This window comes from Girardinichthys multiradiatus, chromosome 2 (assembly GCF_021462225.1).
Source record: "Girardinichthys multiradiatus isolate DD_20200921_A chromosome 2, DD_fGirMul_XY1, whole genome shotgun sequence".
NCBI classification, from domain to species: domain Eukaryota; kingdom Metazoa; phylum Chordata; class Actinopteri; order Cyprinodontiformes; family Goodeidae; genus Girardinichthys; species Girardinichthys multiradiatus.
In genome coordinates, this window is record NC_061795.1 from 26,639,033 (window position 1) to 26,655,862 (window position 16,830).

The 16,830-nt window shown below is 38.6% G+C and overlaps 1 protein-coding gene across 1 annotated transcript in view; it reads right to left on the minus strand.

The window, feature by feature from the left end:
* The window catches only part of roraa (RAR-related orphan receptor A, paralog a), a 279,737-nt gene extending 266,567 nt beyond the window's left edge, over positions 1–13,170 (minus strand). Inside the window, exon 1 of the mRNA XM_047385191.1 lies at positions 12,762–13,170. Coding sequence (XP_047241147.1) covers positions 12,762–12,915 — 154 coding nt within the window. The 5' untranslated portion in view covers positions 12,916–13,170. The remainder of the gene's footprint in view (positions 1–12,761) is intronic.
* Between the last annotated feature and the right edge of the window lie 3,660 nt (positions 13,171–16,830).

The window sequence follows — 16,830 nt, forward strand, 5'->3', positions numbered from 1 at the left end:
TCAGTATGCAGCAGTGAAAAAAATATTAGAATCTACTATAATAGTTTGCACACACCACTTTAAAGTTACCTGAATTTGTGGGAAACTTTTGTTAAGATTCACTTAATATCTGGACACAATTCAGTACAAATGACTGATGTTTTTTGGATAAATTATTAAATTTACCTAACAATCTTGACAACAATAAACTAGGTTAACTGTGTGGAATAAGTTATGTATACGGAATTTTAGTTAAATGTGACCAAATTTTACTGCAATTCTTTAAATCCTGAATAAATTGCCTACATCTGAATGTTTATAAACAGCTTAGCTTTTCACTTAATTATCTACTTAATTGTTTTGTGTATTTCTTTGTTGCTATAATTTATTTAAGCATAATCTGCTTACAAATCTAAAGGAAGTCTTATGTCTTAGAGATTTTTTTTCAACAATTTACAACCTTAAAAATAGAATAATTTGAACATTTAAAAAAATAGCACTTTACAAATGCCAAAATATAAAAATAAATTTTTATTTGTTAATAAGAAAACTGATCTGTGCAGTAATTCCAGAGTGACCATACAGCTTTTATCTACTTTTCTGAAGGGGACTGAATACAAACGCACACCACCCTATCCAGATTTTGATTCTTAAAAAGATTTAAATAATGCAGCCTTATTTTACTTCAAAGTCACAAGTATGCACTATTTGTGGTTGTCTACTACATAAAACTTCCTTAAACTGCATTGAACCTTTTACTGTTAACATTAGAAAATGTGGAAATGTTACTTCTTGCAATATAAAACAACGGTGTACGGTTTCTCTAACGGTGCATACACTGTCTGGGTTTAAGATCATGGATATTGAGAAATGGAGTCAGGCTGTATGAAGATACGTGTTCGGTTTCTGCCATTCAAAGCCAAAAGAAAGATAGTTTGAAAGATACTGCAGGGTCAAACTTCCTGTCCGCTAGGACTTTCCATGAGTGGCGGGCTTACCTCCCCTCTCAGGGGGCTTTCCACCATCCACAATAGAGGAAACGCGAATGGCTTGGCGCTAGATGTGACATAAGAACCCCTCAGAGCAATCCCTTATCCCACTCTTGCCCCTTCTTTCCCTTTCCTCCTCTTCTGAGAGGTCCATTTCATATCAGAGAACCAAAGAGCAGTGTGAAGCCATGCAGTACTAAGGTCACAGTGTACCAAATTAAATTTAGACTCCTTTAACGCTTTCCAATAATGCATCTGGACTAGTTCCGGTCAAAACTATTCAAATTTTTCCTATCTAAGATACAAACTTCTGTAAATGGGCCACAGATCTAAGCCTTCATTCACCACTGGAGATTTCAAATCAAATCTGGTGTCTGTCACAAGCTGAAATTTCCTCGCCAGCCCCAGTTAAGTCACTGGTGATTCAAACTCCAAAATAAACCATCCCAATGGAATAAAAGTTCCATCACTGATGTCAGTTAAGTTTCTCGAGTTTGTTTAATTAGCACTGCCTATTAGAAGTTGCACTCTAGTTTGTTCAAGCTTCACCTAAAAAATATCCAAACAAATTTTCTCCTCGTTTAATTGAATTTAAGCAAAAGGTTTAATTATATCAAACTGGGTTCTACTTATACAGTGCCTTGCAAAAGTATTCAAAAACATTTTCACATCTTGTCAAGATACAACCACAAATTTCAACGTATTTTATTGGGATTATAAGTAGGTGGCCAGCATAAAGTCATAATTTAGCATAAAGTCATAATTTTAAAGTGGAAGGAAAGTAATCAGTGGTTTTCAAAAATTAGATGACTTCTTACACTACTTTATGTTGATCTATCACATATAGTTATAAAAAAATCTATTGAAATCCAGGTTGGCATGCGTCTAATTCTGATAATACTTTTCTAAGACATTGTATTAGGAAATGGGCAACAAATGGTGTTATAACATGTTAGATAAAGGTCAGTCAGTCAGTCAGTCAGTCAGTCAGTCATTTTCTACCGCTTATTCCATAGTGGGTCGCGGGGGAGCTGGTGCCTATCTCCAGCAGTCTATGGGCGAGAGGCAGGGTACACCCTGGACAGATCGCCAGTCCATCGCAGGGCAACACACAAACAACCATGCACACACTCATTCATACACCTAAGGTCAATTTAGAGAGACCAATTAACCTAACAGGCATGTCTTTGGACTGTGGGAGGAAGCCGGAGTACCCGGTGAGAACCCACACATGCACGGTGGCGCAGTTGGTAGCACTGTTGCCTTGCAGCAAGAAGGTCCTGGGTTCGATTCCCAGCCTGGGGTCTTTCTGCATGGAGTTTGCATGTTCTCCCTGTGCATGCGTGGGTTCTCACCGGGTTAGATAAAGGTAAAAAATCTTGAACTTTACCAAAAATCCCTTCTGATTATAAGCACATGGATGTAATGTGAATATTGGTAAATAAAGTTTTCTGCATCATATTGTACAAAATATAGATGCTAAAATTGGAACAAAGCAGATATTAATGGAAACAGTCACATGTTGAAGCAATTGGTCTAAAGGTTTAAAGGATCACTCATGGGTCAAACACAAAACTCAAACAATTGTTTCTTACAGATGATAAACAACATCATGTTAGTGTGCAATGTAAAAAGCATAGTATGCTCTAAGTGTTTTCATGAGTCAAGGACAGCGAGTTAAGTTTTTATAAAGCATTTTGCTCAGTTCATGCAATGTGTTTTCACACAGCTAACCACTCTCACATACCAACTCATTGAATGGATTTCAGTTTCTTAACATGAGAGAAAGATCAAATGCTCAACTCTCAATAATACATGAAAAAAGTCTTAAACTCCTGCCTGTGCCTCTAGGAGCCAACCCTCTTAACATTTACACAAAATACAAATTGCCTGACCCACCTAACTGAACAACCTGACATTCCAAGCCTCAATGGGTGAGGTCGAAAGTTTATTTTCAGGCAAAGTTGAGGCAAAAAAAATGCTAGGAGCTAAACTGAGCAAAGCTAATCAACAAGAGACCGAACAACAAAACAGTGAACCCAAATATGTAAGTTTATTTTAAAAACAAATACATTGTGTAACTACTCACTTCTGGTCCCTTTAAAAAATGAGGGAACAAAGTATACTAAAGCAAACATACAAGGTACCAGAAGTGAGTAGTTACTTCTAGTATCTTGTATGTTTGCTTTAGTATACTTTGTTTCCCTCGTTTATTAAAAGGCACAACACCTAATCCTACACCTTTATTAATAGCTTTTATTTAGACACTAAAAACATAATTTTTCAAAGTAGCAGAACTAATTAAAACATTTCACCTATTCATTTTAGCAGTGTCTTAAATATGTACTGTGCTTTGCTAGTTCTTCTCACATTATATTTCTTTATTAACTAAGAAAATAAACATGCGGAAGATATCACAATGGTGCAACTCGTGCTGTTAGCCGTGCAACAGAGGAGATTAGGATGAACTTGTACGTAGTTACTGTAAGTTATATTGGAATGAAGAAAATTATGGTTGAGGTTGAAACTTGATACAAATATTAAAATACATTAATTAAAAATCATGTGAAGTTCAGTATAGCAGGATGGCAAAGTAGATGTGCTTGTTTCACTTTAATCTGTGTCCATACCTTTTGATTTTTATTGTTTCACATCTAGATTCACATTATCTGAAAAATGTCAATTTTCTTATGTAGTATTGTTTGATTAATTTACTATACGTCTAATCTACTACAATTTTCATATTGCATTTTTTTACTTTGTAAATTGAAAATTTGTCTTTCATCAAGCAGAGATTAATAATCTGACATTTAGTTATGCAAGGCTTTATGCCTCAAAGTTACTTTTGTATGGTCTTTGGTCAGTGATCATCTCACAGTTTGTCTGACGTTTTGATTCTTTGTTTTAAGTCCACATGCCTGGACTTGTTTGTAACATTCACTGAAATATTGTGCTTAACAGTTACATTCTTTACATTAGAGTTACATTAGAGCAGTATATTTTTTGACTTTACAGGCTTGTACTTTTAAAGAAACAATAGCAAAAGCCTGAGATAGGTAACATGATGACATATTAGGTTTTTTTTTATGACTTCTTGTAGCATCTTACAGTTAGCTTTCAGGGTAAACGTGCTTGGATGGCCGGAGCTTGGCATGGTAGCAGTTGTTTTGAATATCCTCCACTCGCAGACAAATTTTCATGCAGTGGAACTGACCATTTTCATTTCTTTGAGACCAGTTTAAATCACTTACTACACTAATAAACCACTACAACCTTCAGTTTTTCTGAATGCCTCAGACAGATCTTTGGCACTCACTATTGTATTTACTCCCACTTCAGCACTCCCAAGCACACCAAACAAAACACTAGAGCAGCATACCTGCATTCTAAGAAGGCTACAAGTACATGGTTCGAATCCCACAGACTGCCATTTTGGACCCTTAGCCCTGAAATGCTTCCCGGGTGCTGAACAGCTACCCATATTGAAATGTAAAATTGCAATGACATGTAAACATCTGTGACAATTTGATATAATGTCTGTGTGTAGTTTTAGCCATTTTAACTTTTATATTACTTGAAATTTTCAGATTTTTTTAGATTCTGTATTAAATACCCTGGGGTCCATTAATGTTAATCAACAAATAGGTGTTTTAATTTCTCCACATGACTGTAAAGCTGTAAATTGTGATAATTTATATTGACTTATAAATTAAGAAAATAGTCTGTTTCCCTCAATTAACAATTTCAGACCTAATTTCATTGTTTTCTTTATCTATCAAGGTCCGTTAACAGTCAGTTAGATGGGTTACTTATGTGATGTGAACCTTACATCTTGTTTAAACTTTCCAAATATTGCTTGTCAGAAGTGAAAATAAAATTTCTCACCAGGATCTGGAGACTTGTGGCCTTGACTCAGCCTTTAGAGCTACATAGTGTTAGTTTAAGGATTTTTTACAATAAGAAATATAATGAACACTATCATGAATAAAATTGGATTAAGTTGAATGACAATGAAGACATCTCAAATCTATATGTTGCCCATGTGCTGAAGCTATTTGTGTCTTTCAAAATGTGTTTACTTTCTAGGAGGGTGTCAACATTGTGAGGAAATCCTTAATGGTAAGGCATTGTAAAACTCAGAATTCAAAAAATTGGACATGTCTTTTGGAGGACTTATATTCTGCAAAACTGTAAAACATCAATGAATTTTAGTTTGAAGTAACTGATAAAGAAAAGTACTGTTATAATTTCTTATTATTATGTATTGACTTCTAAAGTGCAAATATCATTTCAAAGTAAAGCAGTTACAGAAAAATGTTACTGCTAGGAATTTCTGACACTGTCAAACAAGAACAGCTGCGCGTGCGAGCAAGCAGAACATGTCAACTCATTCTATTTGTTTTGGGCAAAACAAGCAGAGCTTTAAAACTTGTATTATTTATATTGACATACTATCAGTGTATCTTTTTCTTTAAATGATCCATTGCATTCCTCTCCAAGATACACTGGGATTGGGGGAGATACTCTTCATCCTAGAAAAAAGTAGCTTTGATTTACTAAATTCTCTAAGTGAAACATCCGTTACCAGATATGATTTACTATGATCTTAAATGTCTTTTATGAACTACTTTTGTTCTGGATATTTTAGATGATTCTATTCATTATCACCATGAGTTGATGTTTTAGTTCATCTTACAAAGTGCCTTGCAGATCTGTTTTGTTTTTTTTTTTTGGAGTCACATTTCTTTATACTGTGAGATTATTATTCAAAAACTACTTTAAGTCATAGGTTTGTAAATGTCCCTATGGTGGGGAAAACCAACACAGGATCAGTCCCAATAAATGTCCCATAGCAAACAGTTTGGTATTTGATAAAATTAGGTTTCTAAAGATCAAAGTACGAATGGACCAACTCCCATCAGCAACATTAAAAAGGTCAGTTTTGTTTTGTTGTTTTCTATGTGGAAATATTTTGCTTTGTAATGCAAAATTACATGTATTGCTAAAGTAAAATCATTCTATAGTCCACTTTTATACTGATAATGAAATATCAGATAAAATGTAAGTTTTGACACATTGATTAAATGAAGGCCCTGCCCACAATAACATGTATTTTTTGCCAAACTAATATTTGCTGCTCCATTATCATTGCTTGTTCACACAAAAACAGGTTAATGGTAAAGAAAAAAGCTAAATGACTTTTTAAATCCACTTTTTGAGGTGAGTATATGTGGAATGGATGTCTGGAGATGATTAAAAACATTATGTATAGGCCACTTTGCACATGTCCATCAATATTTGTGCTAGAAACTACAATCATGACTACTCTAGGCATCTTTCTCAAATTTGCATCAACAACAATTTCATTGAGACCTTGGCTGGTGGCGTAGCATCTCTCTATAGGATTTACAGGAGATGCAGACAAAGGTTGGGCAGGCGTGCTTGTCAAGCTTCAGCAACAGAGACTCCACACATCTTTGCCCTAAATCCACCTGGCGCCATCTGCCGCCCTCTGTTTCACTGAAACCTGGCCCGGTGAGCACACCCTGTACTGCGCGCTACAGATGCCGGGCTTCCAGCAGCTTAAAGTGGACTGCAGCGTGGAGCTCTCACGGAATTACAGTATTACAGAAGACATGTAGTCCTCACCTGGAGTCATTTTATATAGACTGTAAACCTTTTTATTCACCAAGGGAGTTCTCCTCGATTGTTTTGGCTAGTGTTTAGATCCCAACACAAGCCTGCACAAGCCATCAGAAGCTGAAAACAGCTGATAAAAGAAGTGGAGACAAAAACACCCAGATTTTGTCGTCATTGTTCTTGGGGATTCTAACAGTGCAAACATCTCCAATGAACATCCAAAATACAGATAGCATATTAAGTGTCCCACCAGAGACAAAAACATACTGAACCATTGATACACAACTTTAAAGGATGCACATCGAGCTGTCACCAGGGGACACCTTTGGGATTTTTTGATCACTGTGCTTCATTCCAACATGTAGGCAGAAATTAAAAACTTCTAAGCCTGTCATTCAGACTGTTGGAAAGTGGATTAAGCCGTAAAAGCAGCTCTTACAGTCTTGCTTTGACTTTACAGATTGGAGTGTTTTTTAAGCTTCAGCCACTGACCTGAAGGAACTTACTGGATCTGTTATTTCTTACATCGTTTTTTCTGAGGACATACCCAGACCTTTCGCACATATACAACAACAATAGACAATAGTTCATTTCACATCTGAGGAAGCTGCATAGGACTTCCAGAGAACACTCCCACATTTCCCCCCCATCACCATCCTCAACAACATTTTGTCTACTGTGGATCACTTCCGGCTCCCAGGAACCACCCTTTCTCAGGACCTGAGATGGTCCTCACACAGAGACACTGTTCGGAAGAAGGCCCAGCAGAGACTGTACTTCCTGCGACAACTAAAGAAGTACAATCTTCCGCAGGAGATGCTGGTCATCTTCTACACTGCCATTATTCAGTCTGTCCTGTGCACATCCATCACTGTGTGGAGAACAGGTCCAAACTACAACTAACAATCAGGTCTGCAGAGAGGATCACCTGGGCTGACCTTCCTTCCATTCAGGACTTGTACAGGTCTAGTTTCAGGAAAAGGGCTGTTAACATCTCTGCAGACCCCACACACCCTGGAGACAAACTTTAGACTTTTACATTTACTGTATATATACAATTAACAAACAATATTTTTTTTATTTCCCTTCTTTAATATTGATATTTAAAATGCCTTCATTGAGAGCAAAGTGAAAGTCAAATTCCTTGTTTGTGTGCACAAACTTTGTAAATAAAGCGGATTCTGATTTTTAGGATTTTGTTTTTTGACATCTGTCTCCCTTTCCCCTGACTCAGTTTTAGTTAAACTTCAAATATGAGCTGACAGGTTAATAACAGAGGAAAATAAAAAATAAACAGCTCTTTGCAGAAATATGTTTGCCTATGCTGCTTAGCCTTGCTCAGGATTTTATTGTAAATTTTGATTTTATTGAAATCAATGCAATTACCGTCTGCCGGTGTGGCATATGTATTATAAATTATTATTAAATGCAGGAAAAAAATACTTGTTTACAAAATACCCAAGATGGGTAGCTGGTGTCTAAGGCAGGTTGAGGCAGCAACAATGCCATTAGGTGGATTTCCTGTTAAACAATAATAATAAACATTTTGTAAAACGTTTGAGGGAATGGAATTTGTTTGAATATCTGATTTAAAGTTAACAATTGTTTTGTCCCTGATTTTCCTAATTTTCTATTTAATTCCATATTACTTGATAACTGCTACTGATATAAGGTTTCAATCACATTAAACACAAATATCCTACATTAAAAGTTTTATTTGACCTTAAAACCAATAAACAAAGAACTCTAGGAGAAGTTGTGTCAAATTTTAAATGACGACAACAGTAACCATTTAACAGCTCATGCAAGAGAGGACAGGATGATGACTAACATTTAAGTGTCTGACAAGTACCAACAAAAGAAAAGCTGATGAAATAATTTGTTCACTTGCTTTTTAAAATTGAAAACACAAGAAGACTGAAACTGGATCTAACATAGCAGACGTTTAGCCAAGAGAAAAAGAGACACATAATGGACTTTAAATCGGATCTGTGCGAGCTCAAGGTTACGCTTTGAGCATGTATCTGTATCTTTGGTCCAGACGGAAGAAAAACCTAACTTCCAGAATTTGAGAATGCCACAGCTACAATAATGCTGCTGTCCACCCCAGTGGCATCCAGTCTCCACGCCAAAGGCCTACTGAGATTCTCTGTAAAAATCTTTTTTAAAGAAAAAAAACTTTAAAGTCCTTGTTCCTTCCCCAAATTGTGTCAACATTGTCTAAATAAAAACTAAGTTTTGCCACACCTGCTGAGAACTCTAATTTTGCATCCCCAAAATAAGACTCGAGGATAAAGCCTGGTAAAGTGTTCATTAAAAAGGAGAAAATTTATTTTTATACTGCAGCATCATGTTTTATTTTCATACTATGAAGCCAATACCCAAAATATAGTTCCTATTTTTATTTTAGGCAAGCAAAAGCAATTGACAATATATAAAATAACAGCAAATGGCATAATCAGAAGACAGCAAGTACTTCATGTAGAGGAAATGTTATTAAATCTATAAGAACACAATGAGACAAACGAAAACTGACTGCTACTGGAAATCACGTCAATCTATCTACAGTTTTTATTTTTAAAGCAATATATTTATTTCCTTATTAAGTACAGATACAAGTGAATACAAATGCACATTTTCAACACTGTCTGTTTTAACACATGCTCCCACTAAATAAGCATCTGGACACCAGAGCTGCAATCTGATCTTTGGCTTTGTATATCAGTTGTGCAACGAGCAAATGAGAGGTTTCACATCTTTGCACAGAGTATTAGCTTATACAATCATCATACATATTGATTCCTAATACCTATTTTTGACCCACCACACCTCTTAGAGTGCAGCACAACTGCTACAGAAATCCCCTTCCTCTCAAAGTATTAGTACTCAAGGTTAAAACAGTAAACTCTCAGCATGTAGGATAACAAATGTACATCCTCAGAAGATCTAATGGAGAAAGTGTGCTCCAGAAAGTATCTGCAGCCTCTCGGATGTTAATTTCTGTGGCAGGCCAGAAAAGCTGTGGACATCCAGCGTAGAACTGTAATCCCAAAAAAATGTTTTACAAGTCTTGTATGTTTTTGCAGCTGTCCTCTAGGTGACAATGCTTTTTCCAAAACAGCAGTACTTTCCTCCTATTACAACATGCCTTTTTTTTACAAAATCATTCTACTAAACAAAGCAATGCATACGAACAAACTTTTTCTTTACTGTTTTGGAGGAACAATATTTCAACATTATTGCATTTGTAAAACATAGTTTGTGAGATCCTGTTAGCAAATCTATACACTATAAAAATTATTTTTAGCCATTAAAATTATTTACATTTTAGACACACTTATTAGTCAATAATAATGAAAAGTGGTTAAATGCAAACATTTGCTACTTTATTTTGAAAATCTAAACCTATTGATTAAAAGATTTTGGTTCAGTCAGCTTAAATTATTTTTATTTGTCACATGTGGTGTCCTGCAGAAAACAGTAAAGCTCATATGTTTTTATTTGTTGTTTTATGAATTCATCCGTCAACTTAGTAAAATGTAGGCATAGTACTATAACTTGTGATTTAGAATTATGAGAATTTAAGCTTTTAGAATCAGCATCAAAATCAAACTTGCTATCAGGATGAGATTCTTAACACTGAGGTAGTTGTTGCTAACAAATGACACATCTTTACTGTGATTGTCAGTCAAAAGGGTTACATGCCATGGGATTAAATTGATTTTAAAAGTTTATATTTTGTTTTAGCGAGTTTAGCAATGCTAATGCTAAAGTCAAACTTGCTTGTAAACTGAGCTTTTTAAACCTGAGGCAGTGTTTGTCAATATAATTTGCCTCTTAGCTTGTTTTTTGGTGGAAAGGCTTAGATGTGGCTTTATTGGAATAGATTTAAAAAGTGTATTCTGCTTTTATTGATGTCAAATTAGCAGACAAACTGATATTTTTAGCCCTGACCCAATACCAAAGAACATGTACTAGTTGTGGCTGCCAGGGAAAAGGTTTACATCCCACCTTTATATAAAAAGTTTAAATTATGCTTTCACTGTTTTATTAACCATGCTAATGCTAAAGTCAAACTCGCTGGCAAGCTGATCTTCCTAATCCTGAAGCAGTTGTTGCCATTCGACAATCCATTCTAGCTGCTTTTTTAGACAAATGGTCTGCATGTCACTGTATTAGAATAAAGTACAAAAAAGTATAAGTAATGTTTTACACCTTAATCACAACTAATTTCTTTTTTGGTTTTGGCAAAAAGGCCATACTAGCTGGGCAAAATAATCCAAACAATTGGATACGTTTATTTAAAACTTTGAATTTCAGTGTAAGCTGTTAAACTTCCATATTAACTAATTAATATTATATGAATTAACATCTACCCAAATAAAATGTCCAGTTCCACCAATGTTATTGGTTGAATTCTAAGTGTTTTTTTCACTGTAGCGTCTTTTCCAAAGATGCTAGCGATGGTTAAAAATAACACTGAATTGCCTTCATCAACATTAAACAAGCGTTGCAGATGGGTTAGCATGCCTTTATGGATGAGGTATTGAGCTAATTATAAGACACCATCGACTTTTTGAAGTTTTCAGAAGGTTTTTATAACTCTTATTTTAAGCACTCTCCTGCTCGCAATAACCAATATACACTCTTATACTTTGTAAAATGGGAAAAAATAACTTTTAGTGTGTTGGGGTGAGATCAATTCACACTGCAGAGCTTCTCTCACTGATTTTCTTTCACCTATTCAGCATTACATAACATACCAAAGGCGTTCCTTTCCCCCTTTCTTTCTCTTTCCCAGACGCACTTTAACCCTGTGCATAAAAGGGTGGGGTGAATATGGGTCAGCAGGTTAGGACTGTCTCAAAGTCAAACTTGAGAAAGAAGAAATCAATCCAGGAAGCTTCCAAACTACCTGTCTTGGCCTCTCTATTACATAAGCGCTCAGGCAGCGTGCGCCAGCCCACAGAGTCTCAGTTTCGCCTGTAAGTGGTGTACGAATACGGCCTAAACGTGGAGTCGCTTTTTTTTATGATTAAATTAAGCAAACCGCAGTAATAGCAGCTGAGAAGTGGGTGAACTCTATTCTTTAGGAGTGAACAGATCCTCGATGATGATGATTTCTGCTCTCGGTTGCGCGCCTCTGTTTATGGCTAAACCTGTTACATAACCAGCTTACATTCCACATTCACCATATCACACTCTAAATATACCACTTGCGCGCAGCACAGGGGGAGCGCATACGCATGCAAAACCCGCAGTTCAATGAAATAATTGTCCCACCTACACTGCTCGCTTAGCGCAACATGAACTCTGCTTGTTGGGAATCAGCAGAGAAATCCTTATTTCTTTGAACTTGACCGAGCCCGGTTAGTCTGTGTAGTGGAGACAGTGGAGAGGGGGTGTGGTTAAACATACTGTCTTGTACTGTACAACATGGACGGGACGTGATGGATAAATCATGTAATAAGAGCCAGACTTTTCACAGGCTGGAATTTGAGAGCTTGTTCGGTTCTATTGTCTATCATACTAGGTTGCAAATTTAAAAAAGGTGCAACGCCCCTTGGTTTGTAACAGTAAATAAAATCCAGCTGCTGGGGCGTCTTTTTTGCACACTGGAACAGCCTAAATCAGTGAAAACCCAGACAGACGACGACGTGTGCGGCATTAGCGGAGGACACGTCTATATACCCAGTCAGAACGGGACTGATCGATAAACTAACCCATAGTTTCGCCAAAGTTCACTTTCGACACTTTGACAATATAGCGCCGGAGCCGGCAGGTTGGCCTGTGTGGGCATGGGGGGCAGCTCCTGATTGTGGAGTCGGAGTTCCTGGATAATTGATTAATCTTGCAGTCGGAGTAAATGTGACATCTGTAACCATATCACCCCCTGATTTTGGCTGTCAGTGGAGCAGCGCACACATACATACATAAATAGATAGATACACACACCAACCACGGCGCTAATTACAGTCAAACTGGCAAAATGCCCCCTGGTTGTTCCGAATTTTTTTTAAAAGCTATGGGTGAATTAAAACAAGGCGCAGTTATTTATGGGGTTATGCGACTTGATTCCTTTTGAAGTTAAAATATGTCTCGATCAGTCCGTATTCTTCAACCGCTGAAACTGTCAAATTGCTGCTCGCTTACCTCTGTTGGTGCTTGAGCAGGTCTGCTTACGAACCGGGGCTGGATGGTCCGCTTTCCGGAGCGTCTCCAGGTTTACCGGGGTTTCCCTGACCGGGGTAGCCGGCTCCGAGGCGCTGTTACCCGGGTCGCTCGCTGGATCTGGAGGGGACTCCATGTTGATTTTTCTCTCTTTTTTTGTCAGATTCGCTATCAAACTAACGCTAATGCCTCAGACTAATTCTCTGCGATCTGTGAGCTCCGACACTACGTCCTGCTATCTAATTTAGACTAGAAGTAAGAAATGAGAAATGCGAGTCTGTCTGAAGGTGGGTGTGTAGGATTGATTGTCCACTAGCAGCGCTAGTGAGAGCTCCAGTCATGCAAGCTGAAAAGGGAGAGGTTGTCAATAGCAGAAGAATAGATGGTAGGCCTGAAAGTAATCTAAGCTGATCGACCCTTTGCTGTTTTACATGAGAAGTGGGGTAATTTATTGCAACCAAGCCTTCAATAATGAATGCATGCATTTAAATACTTAAGTAATAACAGGTTTGACTTGTGCTTACATCACCTCTTCACTATTACATTTGAAATGTAAAGTTGCCCCAAAAAGACAGAAAACATAACAGTTTATTACATGGTCTAAAACGTTCCCTTAAACATGCATCTGTATATCAAGCTATAAAGTCAGTATTTAGTGTTGTTTTTGCACCAAACAACAAACTTAATCATGTACTAGTTTTACCTTTATATTTCTAGACTAAATTTCTTCCCCAGGAACATCTGATCTGCAAATTAGTCAAAGGCTGCAGAGGTGCATGAAATTTTCACTGCAAAATTCCTTTAGTGGGCATTGGTTTTACAGGCTAAGCTACAGCAGTCTGCATGCTTCTTTCTCTCAGACATGAAACTGCCCAACCTAATACCCAATAATTCAAAACGGGACTTGTCAGTAGTCACTTCATTATTTTCATCAAAATCACGATCATCCTAATCTCCCAACATTCTCCTGTGGGAGGAGCGGACTGCATGTGTGAGTAATATCTAGGAGCTGATGAAAGAACTCTTCCCCCTTACAGAAAAAACATGCGGGTCTCCGCTCTGCCTGATAAAAGAGAGAGCTGACAACCCTTTGGAGAGAATGCGTTTTAAGATACAATGCTGTCTGGAGCTGCCATCAAACGTCACTCTGGGAAGCGGAATTCATGACCGGCTTGTTGCGCAAAAAAAAAAAAAAAACCCTGCAAGAACCATGCCTTCTGCATGTGATCAGCGGAACCACGCCTCTTCAAAGCAAGGCACGTGGACTATGACATGGTCCTGCCCTTCAAGCAGCCTGCTCAGACAAGTCAGTCTTAAAAGTGACAGGCCAAACGTTTTAACCCCTTCAGGACATTTTAAATAGCTGCCATAATAAAGTGTTTAAGGAAAGAACAGCTAATTCTCTTAGGCTTATGCTCAAAAGAGTAAAAAAGAGTAGCCGTTTGGATATCTCGTAATGTGCAAGCAATCACGTTTCACTGTGCAGACAGGTATTCCCTAACCACAAAATAATTGCCACTGAATTTTCATACAAAAAAGTTCTGTCCTAATCAGAAAATAATATCAGGTTGGTTAAACTTCTGGAATATTGATCTGGTCAGTTAAGTAGTAGAGGGGGTTGTTAATCAGTGTCAGCTGTTTGGTGTTAATGAAATTGACAACAGGTGCACTAAAGGGACAAAAACTAAGACAACTCCAAAAACTAGAATGCTTCTGCAGATGGAGGCCACAGACATTGTTTCCCTCCTCATTTTTTGACTGCTTTTCAGTAGTTTTGCATTTGACCAGGCTCAGTGTCACTACTGGTATCATGAGGTGACACCCAAACCCTACAGAGGTTACACAACCAGTCCAACTTCACCAGGATACCACATGAATATGTGCCATTGCCCAAAGGTTTGCTGTGTCTCTCAGCACAGCATCAAGAGCATGGAGAAGATTTCAGGAGATAAGCAGGTGGACAGGTGGAGCTGCACAGGGCCATCGGAAGACCTTAACCCATCAGCAGGAACAATATCTGCTCCTTTGTGCATGGGGAACACGATGAATACTGCCAGAGCCCTGCAAGGTGACCTCCAGCGGGACACTGGCATGAATGTCTCTGACCAAACCATCAGAAATAGACTTCACAAGGGTAGCACGAGAGCCTGATGTCCCCTAGTAGGCCCTGCTCGCTGGCTGGCACTGTGGAACTTGGCTGGCATTTGCCAGACAACACTGGAAATGGCAGGTTCGGCACTGGTTCCCTGTTCTTTTCAAAGATGTGAGCAGGTTCACTCTGAGCTCACGTGACAGATGTGAAAGGATCTTGAGAAGCTGTGTGGAACTTTGTGCTGCCTGGAACATTGTTCTGCATGATCGTTTTGGTGGTGGGTCAGTGTTAGTCTGTAGAAGCATATCCATGAAGGGATGCTTAGACCTGTACAAGATAAACAATGGCACCCTAATTGTCATTTGCTATCAGGATGAAATTCTCAGACCCAATGTTCGACCTTCTGCTGGTGGAGTGGGCCTGGCCTCGTGGTAAGATTATGCAGGTAGTTCCTGGAGCATAAATGAATTGAAACCACTGACTGGTCTTCACGCTCAACTGGCCTAAATCCAATAGCATCTCTGGGACATCATGTTTAGGTCCATACGACACCACCAAGTTGCACCTCAGACTGTCTAAGAGCTCGGTGATGCCCTGGTCAGGAAGGAGATACACCAGGGCACAATCTGTAATCTCATAATGAGCATGCCCCAACTTTGTCCGGCATGCATACAGGTCCTTCTCAAAATATTAGCATATTGTGATAAAGTTCATTAGTTTCCATAATGTCATGATGAAAATTTAACATTCATATATTTTACATTCATTGCACACTAACTGAAATATTTCAGGTCTTTTATTGTCTTAATACGGATGATTTTGGCATACAGCTCATGAAAACCCAAAATTCCTATCTCACAAAATTAGCATATTTCATCCGACCAATAAAAGAAAAGTGTTTTTAATACAAAAAACGTCAACCTTCAAATAATCATGTACAGTTATGCACTCAATACTTGGTCGGGAATCCTTTTGCAGAAATGACTGCTTCAATGCGGCGTGGCATGGAGGCAATCAGCCTGTGGCACTGCTGAGGTCTTATGGAGGCCCAGGATGCTTCGATAGCGGCCTTTAGCTCATCCAGAGTGTTGGGTCTTGAGTCTCTCAACGTTCTCTTCACAATATCCCACAGATTCTCTATGGGGTTCAGGTCAGGAGAGTTGGCAGGCCAATTGAGCACAGTGATACCATGGTCAGTAAACCATTTACCAGTGGTTTTGGCACTGTGAGCAGGTGACAGGTCGTGCTGAAAAATGAAATCTTAATCTCCATAAAGCTTTTCAGCAGATGGAAGCATGAAGTGCTCCAAAATCTCCTGATAGCTAGCTGCATTGACCGTGCCCTTGATAAAACACAGTGGACCAACACCAGCAGCTGACACGGCACCCCAGACCATCACTGACTGTGGGTACTTGACACTGGACTTCTGGCATTTCCTTCTCCCCAGTCTTCCTCCAGACTCTGGCACCTTGATTTCCGAATGACATGCAGAATTTGCTTTCATCCGAAAAAAGTACTTTGGACCACTGAGCAACAGTCCAGTGCTGCTTCTCTGTAGCCCAGGTCAGGCGCTTCTGCCGCTGTTTCTGGTTCAAAAGTGGCTTGACCTGGGGAATGCGGCACCTGTAGCCCATTTCCTGCACACACCTGTGCACGGTGGCTCTGGATGTTTCTACTTCAGACTCAGTCCACTGGTTCCGCAGGTCCCCCAAGGTCTGGAATCGGCCCTTCTCCACAATCTTCCTCAGGGTCCGGTCACCTCTTCTCGTTGTGCAGCGTTTTCTGCCACACTTTTTCCTTCCCACAGACTTCCCACTGAGGTGCCTTGATACAGCACTCTGGGAACAGCCTATTCGTTCAGAAATTTCTTTCTGTGTCTTACCCTCTTGCTTGAGGGTGTCAATAGTGGCCTTCTGGACAGCAGTCAGGTCGGCAGTCCTACCCATGATTGGGGTTTTG